This window comes from Neophocaena asiaeorientalis, unplaced genomic scaffold, assembly GCF_003031525.2.
Source record: "Neophocaena asiaeorientalis asiaeorientalis breed wild unplaced genomic scaffold, Neophocaena_asiaeorientalis_V1.1 scaffold364, whole genome shotgun sequence".
NCBI lineage: Eukaryota > Metazoa > Chordata > Mammalia > Artiodactyla > Phocoenidae > Neophocaena > Neophocaena asiaeorientalis.
Window position 1 is genome coordinate 4,455,393 of NW_020172457.1, and position 13,431 is coordinate 4,468,823.

General features: G+C 33.2%; 1 protein-coding gene across 5 annotated transcripts in view; it reads right to left on the reverse strand.

Annotated features, from left to right (window-relative positions):
• The window catches only part of MKLN1 (muskelin 1), a 178,216-nt gene that overhangs the window by 77,311 nt on the left and 87,474 nt on the right, over window positions 1–13,431 (reverse strand). For all 5 annotated transcript variants that reach the window (XM_024737953.1, XM_024737950.1, XM_024737951.1 and 2 more), the window contains exons 7-8: window positions 5,682–5,759; window positions 2,730–2,795 (exon numbers count right to left, since the gene is read on the reverse strand). In XM_024737953.1, the coding sequence (XP_024593721.1) occupies window positions 2,730–2,795; window positions 5,682–5,759 (144 nt within the window). The remainder of the gene's footprint in view (window positions 1–2,729; window positions 2,796–5,681; window positions 5,760–13,431) is intronic.

A 13,431-nucleotide genomic window follows, 5' to 3' on the forward strand; every position in this document is an offset into this window, starting at 1 on the left:
TCAGATTCCTGGATTACCCACCCTCACCACCAGACACGTGTTTAAACTTAACCTAAACCACTATTCTAGAGTCTTATGAAAGTTCAAAGCTTTTTCTGACTTGGTTGACTCCTAGGGCATCTTTCCTTACATTTCTCTCTGCTTCCAGACACCTGAATCCTCAGAAGCTGCATTTCTCCTCTATCTCAATCTGGATCCCAACCCTAACTGCATCACCAGTTCATTTATATATATTTATAAAGAATTCCATACCAATATGTTTTACACACCATCCCTATAACTCATACTCCCTATTACTCATATAAAGGATCATCTGAATGTGGTTAAACCCCTTCAACTTCACCGTTCACATAGTACTGTTTCCACACTATAAGTGGTAATGGTAACATACTGACCATCAAGCTCACTTGAGTTATGGACAACTTTATATTAACTATCATGATTATTTAGTTTTACCAGACTTTAAATTTTTGGTTCCTGTTAAAGGCTCAAAATCTCATTTAATCATCACACATGGACCTAAATAAAGCTTGACCCAGCATTCAGAAAGTTTGGGGGGTGGGGGTGGGAAAATAGCACTGAAACAGACACAAAATGGCTCTAAATAAAAATCCCTCTATTGATGGCTAAGTCCCTAAATTTCCTATAGTAGAAATATTTGCTTTAAAATATATTCACAAAGTACTTTTATTACATTTTTATCAACTAGTGCTCATACAGAAGTATGGATACTGATCAATTTTTCATTGTAGACCTTTGTCAACCTATAATAAAGCCTCAGAAACTATGAGAGATTATGCCTTTAATGATTCCATCTGGAATATATCCCATGCCTATAATAAGTCATTCTTATTTACAATGACTTACTTTAAGTCATTGCTTTCTTATAATTATTGTTTCTAAAGCAAACCAAGTAAATACTGAAACAACCCTTTTCCTCTCCTTGAAATATTTTTTTAAAGGGAATGGGGATAAGGACCTTGAGTCTGCTGAAACCCTGCCCTTAATGCATAAAACCAAGATATTACAGAAAAATATGTGGACCTTTATCACTATATGCTGTAAGTATTTTACTTAAAGGATCTCTGACCTGAAAAGTCAGCATTTAATCGTCAATGACTCTGCTCACACAAAGTTCTGTCAGGATATTTGCCTATTATTTGAATCTTCTCATTTTCCATTCTCAAATATCATGGATTACAAAAAAAGAGAAAAACTTCCTCTTTTCTTACACATTTATTTTACCTATTTTATACAGTCCATATTCCATCCTTCTGCTCCCTGATAAGGTGAACTTTAAATGTTAAAGTAAACCACATTACTTTCGCATTTAAGGAAAACAGCATTTTGTCTAGAAAATTAAAGTAGCTTTTCAACACTCTTTTTTAGTATTTTATTAGCAATTAAAAAAAAGAATTTAATAATATTTTCATCATGACTGAGAAAAAGAAGAACAGCATTATAAATTCCACTGTATGTTCAAAAGAGGAGAAAAGCTACTGTGGACAATCTAAACACAAATTTTCAACTCTTTTTTTATACCGTATTTAATTTTGGATTAAAAAAACCAATTTCTGTATAGATCCAGTTCTTTGAGAAATAAGCATGTGCATATTTACTGAACTCTCAGGTAGAAAAAAAGATGCTTAGGACTCTACAGCTGAGTCAAGCCTATTTTTATGGGAAGGAAGGGGTCTGGGAAGAGGGGCCAAGATAAGGAAAGCAAATTCCTATGCCTCAAAATGAACCTTTTCCAAAGAGACCCTAATAATACTCCCAAACAAACTCACAGGTTACTACACAAATTTAGCAGTTAATTGTAAATATTATAATTCCTCCTTTTACTTATGAAACATTTGTGAAAATACATTAATGCCTAGATGATTATTATCTTCATTGCAATAATCTTAGTAATTATAATGAGTCAAAAAAACCTTATTCCTGAAGCACTATTGTCAGCATAATACAATAATAGAACAGAGTTTTTATTACACTTGGAAAAAGTAAAATATTATTTGGGTGGATACTGGCATTGTATGTGGTAAAGTTTTCTAAAACCAAATAATAAAATAAAATTATACAAAATTCTTGGTATTATTTGCTTTTCAAGATGGTAGTTTGAAACCTATTATAATTTTAGCATTAACCTCTAAATATAATGGTATTTAAGCTGTTCTAGGCTGTAGAAACCTAAGCAAAATTTTCAGTACCAAGTTGCAGAATAAAATTAAAAAGAAGACTAAAACAAATTATTTATAGGCTTGTGGACAGTGTTTAGCAATTTATGCATCTATCAACACTTAGGCTACTTAATTTTATATTCTCTCCCTCTAAAATATATCTTAATTCTCTTTTACTGCAACAATTCCCATATTACGGCATTAAAATATAAATGCACTAAAAATCCAGAAATACTCCACAGTATACTATGGAAATCAAACACATATAAAACTACACAGACACACACACACACACACGGCTCTAAAGGGCTGCACGTTACATTTCTTTTAGGTTATCTAATTTCATTTGTGCAGCAGCCTCCCCTCCCTGACGTGCCATTGCCTAGTTTAGGTTATTACCTGTAGATAATGGCTATTTTCTTTGCTACTTGGTTATGGCCAATGACATTTAACTTGGTAAGGAATGGAAAGAAGTACATTTAAGAGTACCTGATATTCAAATGTATAATTTTTTTAAAGAAGTTGCTTTCCATTCCAAGTAGTCCTCACCTGTTTGAACATCAATAACCATCTGATGGCCTCCTCTCATTCCTGGTCGGTTATCTTCTCCATCACCTGAAGTAGAAACAATATTTTCTTTAAAGAAATACCACAGAACAACTGCATATCCAGAGTAACTTCATTCATAAGTTTGTAATGAGTAGTGAGAATAAGACACACTTATTCTTTCAATATTAAGAATAAGAGGACTCGTAAGAGACATAATATGACATAACTAAGTTTATAATAATTATCTTGCTCTTTTTTTCTAATTGCTTTCAGGCTCTTAATGCAACTGGAAGCTACTTTCAACTTATTTAGGACCAATGCCATAAATCAGCAAAGACACAGGATATTCCACAAAAACGTAAAATCTCTAAACTTGTGAAGTGACAAAGTGAAGATGGAAAACAATCATGGAACTAGATCACAGGTCTATAACTCCAGGCATGGTTTATTAGTATAATGAGCAGTTTTAAAGTTCATAAAACCAGCTACTGAAAACTAAGATGCTATCAAGTTTTATACTAATGATAATTTCATCACTGTATTAATTTTGTGCCAATATTTCAAAAATCATCTCCCACATAATCTACCAACTATTTTATTTGAGTAGTACTGTCTGACAAAATGTAAGATTTGCTTCCCTTTCATTCTTATTTACATCACAAAGCTTAATAGGCAGGTTTAAATATAATCAGTGAAAAATTTAAACCTCTGAAGAAAAAAACTATTGTTTAACTTATATTTAATCTTATTTTATATCAGATCTTTTATATATAACTTAATTTCAATGGTTCAAAAGGTTACAGGATTCTAATGCCTTACTTGATGGAAACCAGAAAACCTGAGGTTTTCTTTGTAACTCTCCCATTAACTGAAATACATTACTTTAGGTAATAACTTTCCCTGTATCAGCTTTCTCCTATGTAAAATAGGGAACATCCAATTTTTTTTTAAATTGTGTTTTTTAGGTAAAGGGCATTTTTATTTTTATTTTTTATTTATGTATTTTTTGGCCACGCCATGTGGCATGCGGGATCTTAGTTCCCCAGCCAGGGATCAAACCCATGCCCCCTACACTGGGAACCCAGAGTCTTAACCACTGGACTGCCAGTGAAGTGCCTGGAACATCCAAATTTTTACTAATTCCACAGGGGTATTATGAAAAAGACTGAAATACCAGTTCTTGTATATTATAAATGAGATGCAAAACTGAAGCCGTATTCAAGCCCTAATCATTCAAAAGTTTCCTGCAAATTCTTTCTCCTTTTTAACAGCTAGGTTTAGAATTTATAACTCATTATTGTTGAAGTTTCACCCTTTTTTTCCTTCTTCCCCCAATTAGTAAAGTCAGTATTACCATTTTCAAGAACAGATTAAGAGAGAATTCCCTGGTGGCACAGTGGTTAAGAATCTGCCTGCCAATGCAGGGGGACACGGGTTCAATCCCTGGTCTGGGAAGATCCCACATGCCGCGGAGCAACTAAGCCCGTGCGCCACAACTACTGAAGCCCGTGTGCTCTAGGGCCCGCATGCTGCAACTACTGAAGCCTGAGCGCCTGGAGCCCATGCGCTGCAACGAGAAGCTACCGCAATGAGAAGCCCGTGCACTGCAACGAAGAGTAGCCCCTGCTCACTGCAACTAGAGAAAGCCCGCGTGCAGCAATGAAGACCCAATGCAGTCAAAAAAAATAAATAAATTAAAAAAATAGGGACTTCCCTTGTGGTGGTGCAGTGGTTAAGAATCCAGCTACCAAGGTGGGCGACAGGGGTTTGAGCCCTGGTCTGGGAAGATCCCACATGCCGCAGAGCAACTAAGCCCGTGTGCCACAACTGCTGAGCCTGCTGCGCTCTAGAGCCCGCAAGCCACAACTACTGAACCCATGCGCCGCAACTACTGAAGCCCGCGCACCTAGAGCTCATGCTGCACAACGCAAGAAGCCACCGCAATGAGAAGCCTGCGCACTGCAACAAAGAGGAGCCCCCACTTGCCGTAACTAGAGAAAGCCCGCGCGCAGCAAGACCCAACGCAGCCAAAAGTAAATAAGTAAAATAAAAATTTAAAATAAAAAATAAAGACAGATATTTGATCATTAAAAAAAAGAACAGATTGTCAGTATGTTTGCATTTTATATATTTAATCCATTATTTTTCAAATAGTCTGCTACAACATGCACTTCTGAAGAAAATTACCTCATATATGACTGATAAAGCAGGAAAATGATGCTTATATAACTCAGAAATCATGGAGGTTCATAAGCAATTTTCTCCAGTATATTAATGTTTAACACTATTTGAGGAAAGCTTTCTCACACTTAAAATGAAGGCTTTAGCAATGTATGAAGACCACAGGAGGTGTTCTTCAGCTTGAGGGTCTACAGCTCAAAGAAAGCAGCATGAGCCCTAGGGTTTAAAGCTCCAAAATCACTGTGATGCTCAATATAAATGCCTATATTTAACTGTACTAGTAATTATTTTTATTAGAATTGTTACTTTTTATTATTAGTATCTGGTTATATTATTAGTTTTTATCATTAGTTTTTATTATTAGTATCTGATTATAAAGTTCCACAGATTTAGAATGGCTTGTCCCATTTCCACTTCTCTCATAAGCCCTATTAGCTTTTGTGAGCAATTCTGCAGAACTTAAGGTTTTTCAGGGACATGTTTGGGATTACAACACAATAGCCTATAATTTTATAGCGTCTCTATAAAAGCAGTTTATGATGGTATTATGTGTAAAAAATGCCCAACCTTCCGTTATAGCAATAAAAAAAAAAGGTTTAAAAGAAAAATTTAATATAATAAACTTCCTCTGCCATCTAGTTGAGGAACCTATGTCTTGTTTTAAACACCTGCTTTTCGTTAATAGGGTACAGTGAAACTTGAGCTACCTTCGGATACATGAAACTGGGACATTAAAGAAAAAGCACCCACAACCTAGAAGGTAGGACTTACCTTTGGTACTTTTGGGAATGATTTGACTCCATCGTGGCTTATATTCCTGTTGACTGATATACTGATTGAACAAGCCATCTGCAAATATCAAAGAAAGAGAGAATTACACCCTAACAGCTTACACTTTTTATTACAGCAAAAAAGACCAAAATGTAGAAGCCTACATTAAAGAAAATTACTAATATGTCACTAATACAATAGCACATTTTCATAAAATATGTGTCAGTTCAGTTTTTATGCTACCTCAAATATAAGTAGCAAAGTATTAGTTGACACAACCATGTAAACGAATTGTTTTAGTGGCAGCTCATACTAAGCTTACTAAGTTTCCCCCATTTTTGTACTACTATACAAAAAAGCTAGAGAAGGAAATGGGAGCTCCAACAACTTTGGTCTAGGCCCTTGTATTTTCAGGAAAAAAAACAACTAATCCTTTAAAGTGAAAATACCAGTTTTAGGGTTTTCTTTGAGTACAAAACTACATAGAGATAAAAGCACCAGTAATAGTATATTTATTGAATACTAAATGTTAGAATCTGTGCTATCTTACTTATCTGATTTAATTCTAAAAAACAGCCTTATGAATTGGGCATTATCATCTTCATTTTACAGATGTGGAAGTGCATATTTAGAGAAATTAATGAATTTAACCCAAATCACACAGCTCTTGAGTAGTGGGGCTGGGACTCATGTTTCACTATGCTTTACTTACTTCATTAATAAATTCTAAATCTCCTTCTTAAGAGGAGTTGTTACAGTACAGTAACTAGTTGTTACACTAGGTACTACTATGGTCAGGGGGACTGAACTCCCCACATATATCCATTCTACCCCAAATTATTATCAAGTCCTAATCCTGTGCCCCTCAACAAAGATTAGTTTAAGAATGGTATGAAACCCAATTCTGGCTAATGAAACATGAGGATTTCTGGCGGGGGTGGGGTGGGGGGGCCTTCAAGGAAATGTTTCCTTACTTTTAAATGACTCTACAGAGAAGAAGAATGTACTTTTGTTCCTCTGGAAATGTTCAGAATCTGTATGCAAATGTACATTCCTGCTACAGCCCATTTGTAGAGGTCTGATAATGAAATCAACTCTATAATGATGACAGGGCAGAGAGAGATTAAGAAACTGGGTCACTGAACTGACTAACCATGAAATTTACCTCATCTCTGGACTTCTTGTTATATGATAAAATAACATTTCGTTACTTTTTAAACTAGGGTTTTCTTTGACATGAACCCAAACAGATTATAATTTATAGAGTTACCCTTACTATAAATTCTGTCATTTGACTCTGATTTCAATCTGAATAAAGGATTCCCTTTTGCTTCATTTAGTCACTGAAAGCAAATACTTTTCCAAAGAATTTATAAGTAAAACTGTCTGTTCTCTGTGACTTGTATACTTGCCAGAGACTGCATAATTTACAAAAACCTCCCTAATCTCTTTCTTTTCTGGGTAATTATGAAACTCAGTGGTAACCACACCCTTCAGCTTTCAAGTCTTTCCAGATGGCTTTAACTGAAAACCTCTATCCCATAAACTCATCTAGTTTCTTTTTTCTTTGCCCGTGGGACTTTAAAAAATTCTTGCAAAAAAGAAAGTTCTCTCCTCTTAAATTAGCACTCACAAATTAGCATTTATGTTTTAATTGTTAAAGTAAGGGGGAACAAGTGGATTCACAACTTATTTTAGTGAGAGTGTTTCTATCATATCACCTACTCCCGCATGGGCTTTTCTGACAATTCTTGCCCCATCCAGCCTACTCTGGCCAATACTGGTTTCCCATTACAAGAGCTGGAAATCTTTTCTTTTTTCAGATAAAATGTTGTGGGGCTCCTATTAATAGTAATGATAAGATGATAATAAAATATTAATCATAAATTTAGTATTATATAGAAGTAAAACACAGTAATTAAATTTTATTCCATTTTGTGAAAGGCACATAAAAGTTAAGTGATCCTTTTTAAAAACCTTAAACAGAGAAGATAAAATTAATCAATATAAACAATGATTTTAAAATATTAATTCCACATAATGGCTAACTGAAGAGAGAGAGAAAAAAGTAAAGATGGGAGTATATGGAGATGGGTAGAAAACTGAGGGAGATAAGAAAACTCAAGACATGAAAAATACAAAGCAAAAATAGAGACAATTAGAAAAGTAATAAATTTCATACTTTTTAATAGTGCCCAATTGCCATATTACTAAAGTGTCCCATACTAGTTAGTTACATGACTTTTGATAAGTCAAACAAGTTCCTCATCTGCAAAACTGGTGTTTAAGAGTTGGATAGGGCCTGAGGTTCCTTCCACACTGTGGCATACTAGGGTCCCACCACTGTTAGAACCAATATATTTACTCGAACTGTGTGTGTCTGGCTGATCCCACCTATGTTCATCTTAGAAAAGTCTCCATCTCCTCTTTCTCCTTAAGTCTTCTGTGACTATTCTGAAAAAGAAATCACAATCCACTGGGGGAAATTCTTCTAAGAGCTCTTAAGGCAGTAATCACAGGAAATAATCTGACGGATGACCCCATTCCTGATCTTTAAAGTCATTCTGAACACTGCAGGTAAAATTAAATTCTCTAACTGTTTCTTCAACTAATCCTTCTATTCCCACTCTTAACTAACCTGAAAAACTTACAAATACCCTACCCATCAAGAGCTTCACAGTTTCTCTTCTATCAAACACAACTGTCCTATGAAAATATTGTCAGGAATTTTCAAGTAAAAAAAGCAAACTCTCAAACATTATACCATTTTTGTAAAATCATTCTGTAAACACACAGATGAAAAGAAAAAACACTGACATACATCAAAAAGTTAAAAGTGATTTTCTTTGGTTGGCAGGATTAGGATGATCGTGATTTTTGGTTTTGGTTTTTGCCTTTGTACTTTTTTGTTTTCCCAATTTTTTTGCATTGAACTCTATTATTACCGGAAGAAAGGTCACAAAACAACTAGATATGTGGAATTCTTTTCTAAACTTTGGAAAAACTTCGTAACATATTGTTATTACCAATATAAACCATTTTCACATACTTTGTTACCCCTGAAATGTCTCTTCTTCACAGGTCACTAGACACATTCACGTTTCTACAAGCAGTGCTTTGTACACTGACATTAGCTGTTTTAACAAGGACAAAGAGAGCTAAATATGCACAAAGGACTTATGATCAAGCATGCAGAGGAAATTACTTCCAAAATTTAAACACTAAGTAATCCAAACTTAAAATATTAGAAATTATGATGATTTTACACTAGATACAATTAATCCTCTCTTGAATAATGACAGTTAATAGCATAACATCAGAGATGCTCAGTATATAATAAATGCTTAGAATGGAAAAAAGAGCAGGGGGTGGAGGGACTTTCCCAGCCACATGGTTGACATTTCCTTTGAGTCATCTTAATCTTACTAAGTTCCTTACATTACAACAAACTGTACATAAAACTTCTACCTCCAATAAAGCATACTCCTAGTACATAATGGCACCCTGACAAGTCACACCAATCTTGTACAGTAGTCAAGCAAACATTAAAAAAAAATTGCTTGGCGAACTTTTTGCCTCCTTCTGTCTCAAGTAAATTCCTTTTCTCTTCACTAGTCTAAAGTTCACACAATTCTCTTTGATATCTCTTACTTTTCCTTGGAGACTATTAGAAAACCTGAAGAAAATGATTTCAATATAGCATTATCAAATCTGGAAGTAACTCTCTAAAAAGATCTTACCAAAGAAGAAAGAGTTGACTTTTATTGCACACTTACTGTGTGCAAGACATCACAAAGGTTAATTCATTTACTCCTTAAAATAAATCTACACAATGGTCATTATTAATTATTGCTAAGATTAGAAAATCAAGGTTCAGAGAAATTAATATCATGCCCAAAGACTCTAAACAAAAGGTATAAAACCCAATTCCAAAGTCTAAAATCTTTTCAACTCTTCATAGAATGCATGTAAATAAATATAAACACACAAATAATAGTTTTTAAATTACAATCTAAGATTACACACTATAATAACAGACAGAAAAATTTACCTATTCAACAGCACTTCAATAGACAGCAAAATTTACCTATTCAAAAGGAAGACTGGGAAACATAACTCACCATACCAGATCATTCTACTGCAATATTAAACTGATTATAATAGAAGAGGGATAAAACTAAAACAGTTGAAATATATTATAGTTAATTATAATTTAAAGGAAAAAATGTAATCTCCCTCTTAAATAAAGACCTACTGGTAACTGTGGCTAAAGTTTACTTTTTATGTTTCGTTTCTTCTCTGGAACACTGGTTTGTCACTACTCCAGATCACTTTTTTACCTTAAGTATTCATTCATCTGGAAGTTGTTCCAGACAACAAATGGCTAGTTTGAGAAGCTAGCTGTTCTACCAAAAACCAAAATAAAAACAAAAACAAAACAAAACACCTCTTTTGGAGAAATCCTGGCTTACCATAAGACACAAAAGCTAGAAACATAAATTCCAGCCCTCTCACACCTCTCTACACTACTATTCAACTCTATTTAATTAACTTCTTGATACTTTCATTTTATAATATTAAACCATCTATTCACTCAAAATAAAAAATGACTTAAACTATGTTGTACTTTGCAGAGAAACATGATAAATTAAAGATTACCCTCATTTAATCTATTACAATACATATTTTATTGCCTCTTGCCAGGGAAACTGCGTTGTCAATAAATAGTCCAGATCAGATCTGGAGCAAGTTATATTTAGTAGCTATTTTCAATGAAATAACATGCTTAAGAATCTTCTTTCACGCTCTCAAACAGAAAAGTAGCAATATAATGTTTATTAATATAATGTTTTCTTGGTGAACAGTCATTTCAAGTGCTAAAGAAACTTTATTTTTTAATAGAACAAATTAAATTTTTCAAAATCAAACAGTCATAAGCTTGAAATCCTTGAGGTGATCAATAAAAATGCTACAAACATTAAAGCAGGGTAAAGATTTTTTTTAAATACATTGCTTTCAGTTCCTTGTTTTAATGTTAAAGAACTCCCTTTCAAGACCTAAAAACAAATGAAAAGCTGACACCTCTGCAGCCAAAATAATCTCGCCATGTTCCTTATATTTCTAATTCTTGAAAGGCCGCCTTTTGTTTGGTATGCTTACTTGCATATATTCTATATGATTCAGCAAAAAATCTGAGCTTTCTATTGAAACAATGACATTCTCATCTACAAAAACATGAAAACACCTCTTAACACTGTTTTAAAAGTCTCAAAAGCAAAAATGTAAGGCATTTAAATGTTTATGAACTATTTTTAAAAATTACTTCTGTATTTTAAGAATTCAGGCAGTTGCTAATATTTCTATATGTCTACTTTTGACAAAAATCTAAAGCAGAAAATCAGAAGTGTCTGCCAAAAGTAAAACTATCCAAAAGGACTGAAAATATGACTTAGGAGAAATCACACTAAGACCCAGTTGCTAAGAATTTTCAAACTACTGAAAGGCTCCCGGTCCAATACCATCTCATTTTTCCCCTATGATTATGACTATAATAACTAAACACATTTCATACAGTCCTAATTAGGCACAAGCTGTTCTTGTCTCTAATGGTGAAAGTACATAATTTTTTTTAAAGAAAAAAAATATATTCAAGCCTCATCCAAGATTAAAAAAGAAAACAGCACAGAATACAGTACTGCTGCCTACATTGAAACTTTTATCAAACTGATTTTTCACCAACACAGAGATTTTTTTTTAAAGAAAAAACTAAAAATTCACTTACAGGTACAGCATAAAAAAGTTTTTATAGTTCAAGAATAATAATGGCTGGGTAAAAGGGATTTTTTTTAAAAATTACGCATTTCAGCAGTTTGATTAAATTCTGAAGAGAAATACATGAAATATAACAATTTACGTTACAACAATAAATATTGGGGAAACTGAACCAGTAAATATTTACTTGGATGGTAAAGCATGGTGGTAAGACGAATAGATTCAAATTTTAGCTCTGCCACTTACCAGCTATGCTGTCTCAGGCAAATTACTTAATCACTGACATTTATTAAATTGAAATAACAATCATACTTACCTAGAAAGCAGGTACAAGAATTCAATTAATTCATATATAGTGTTTATTAGAGTAGATGGCATATCGGCCTTTGAATACATGAACAGTTATAATAATGAAGTAATATTTGGAACTATACTTGGCAAAAAACTAATAATTTTTTATGCACAAAAAGAGAAATATGGTACAAAGGCAAATAGGAATTAAGAGAAGGAGGAGCAACTGAGGTGCAAAAATAATTTTTAAAAACTAGCTTGAAAGAGCTAGACTTGAAGAATGAGTTTTAAGTGAATGGTGATAAAAAGGAAAAGTAATCAGGGAAGGGAATACAACATAAACAAAAGCACAAAGGCATGACCTAAATGGGAAGGAAATCCAAAAAAGAGGATATATGTATATGTATAGCTGATGCACTTTGCTGGACATCAGAAACAAAAACAACATTGTAAAGCAAGTATACTCCAATTAAAAAAACAAAAAAAAGCACAAAGGCATGACCTAAATGGGAAGGAAATCCAAAAAAGAGGATATATGTATATGTATAGCTGATGCACTTTGCTGGACATCAGAAACAAAAACAACATTGTAAAGCAACTATACTCCAATTAAAAAAACAAAAAAAAGCACAAAGGCATGAATGAACAGGAATTAGGCAAAGAAGCCATCTTTCAGGAAGCAGTCTGATGAAAAAAAAAAAAAAGAGAGATTTTGCATTAGGAGTACTGCTGAGAAGAAAGTGTCCCGAGAGAAAAGCAATACCATAAGGAAAAATCTTGCTGTTCTAGAATACAGTCTTAAGAACCTATTTAAAACAGGAAAAACTCATTTCATTCAAAGATTAATAAAACTCAAAAACAACCAACTCAGAATTTATATAAAGATATGAAAAGAAACAAAATTTTAAGTGGCAAAAGAATCTGATTCAACAGAAAAATGTAGTCATGTAATTGATGAAAATGGCCAAATACTTTTCCATGAATATAAAAGTTAAGTAAGAAACTCTCTTTATAAAAGATGAGCACAAATTAGAGATACAGTTAGAAAACAGAGATATAAATAGTTGGAAGAGATATGGTATGACAACAAAGATAAATAAAACATGAATGTTAGAGTTGAAGGAAAAGAGGAAGAAAAACAAAATGAATATATAACAGAAATGAAGACCAAAATAAGAAGGAAAGAAAACACTACTAACAATACAGTAATGGAAAAGAGAGAAAGAATTTAGAGAAGGTTGAAAAATTCAACATAAATGTGCAATTAAAATGAGAAAATAAAAGATATACATCTAACTGAAAGAAAACAAAAATACATAATAGTTAATTGACAGTGTCACCACACTGGAGTTGCCCTGTTTATAGAACTACAAAATAATCTAAAACAAAGATATGTTTAATATATTTAAATATTTAAACAGCCATAGGCAAAAAGAGAGATTGCATTCAAAAGAGCAATAGTTGAAACTGGCAACAATGGAAACTGGTTAACAGTGAAATGAAATTGAAAATGTATTTGGAGAAGATAATTGTCAATCTAGAATTCTATACCAGTGAAAATATCCTTCAAGAAAAGAGACAGATTTTCAAGCAAACAAAAACTGAGAGAATTAATCTGCATTAGAAGAAATTCTAAAGGATGTGCTTAAGGCAGAAGGAATATGATCTTAGGTATAAAATCAAAGAT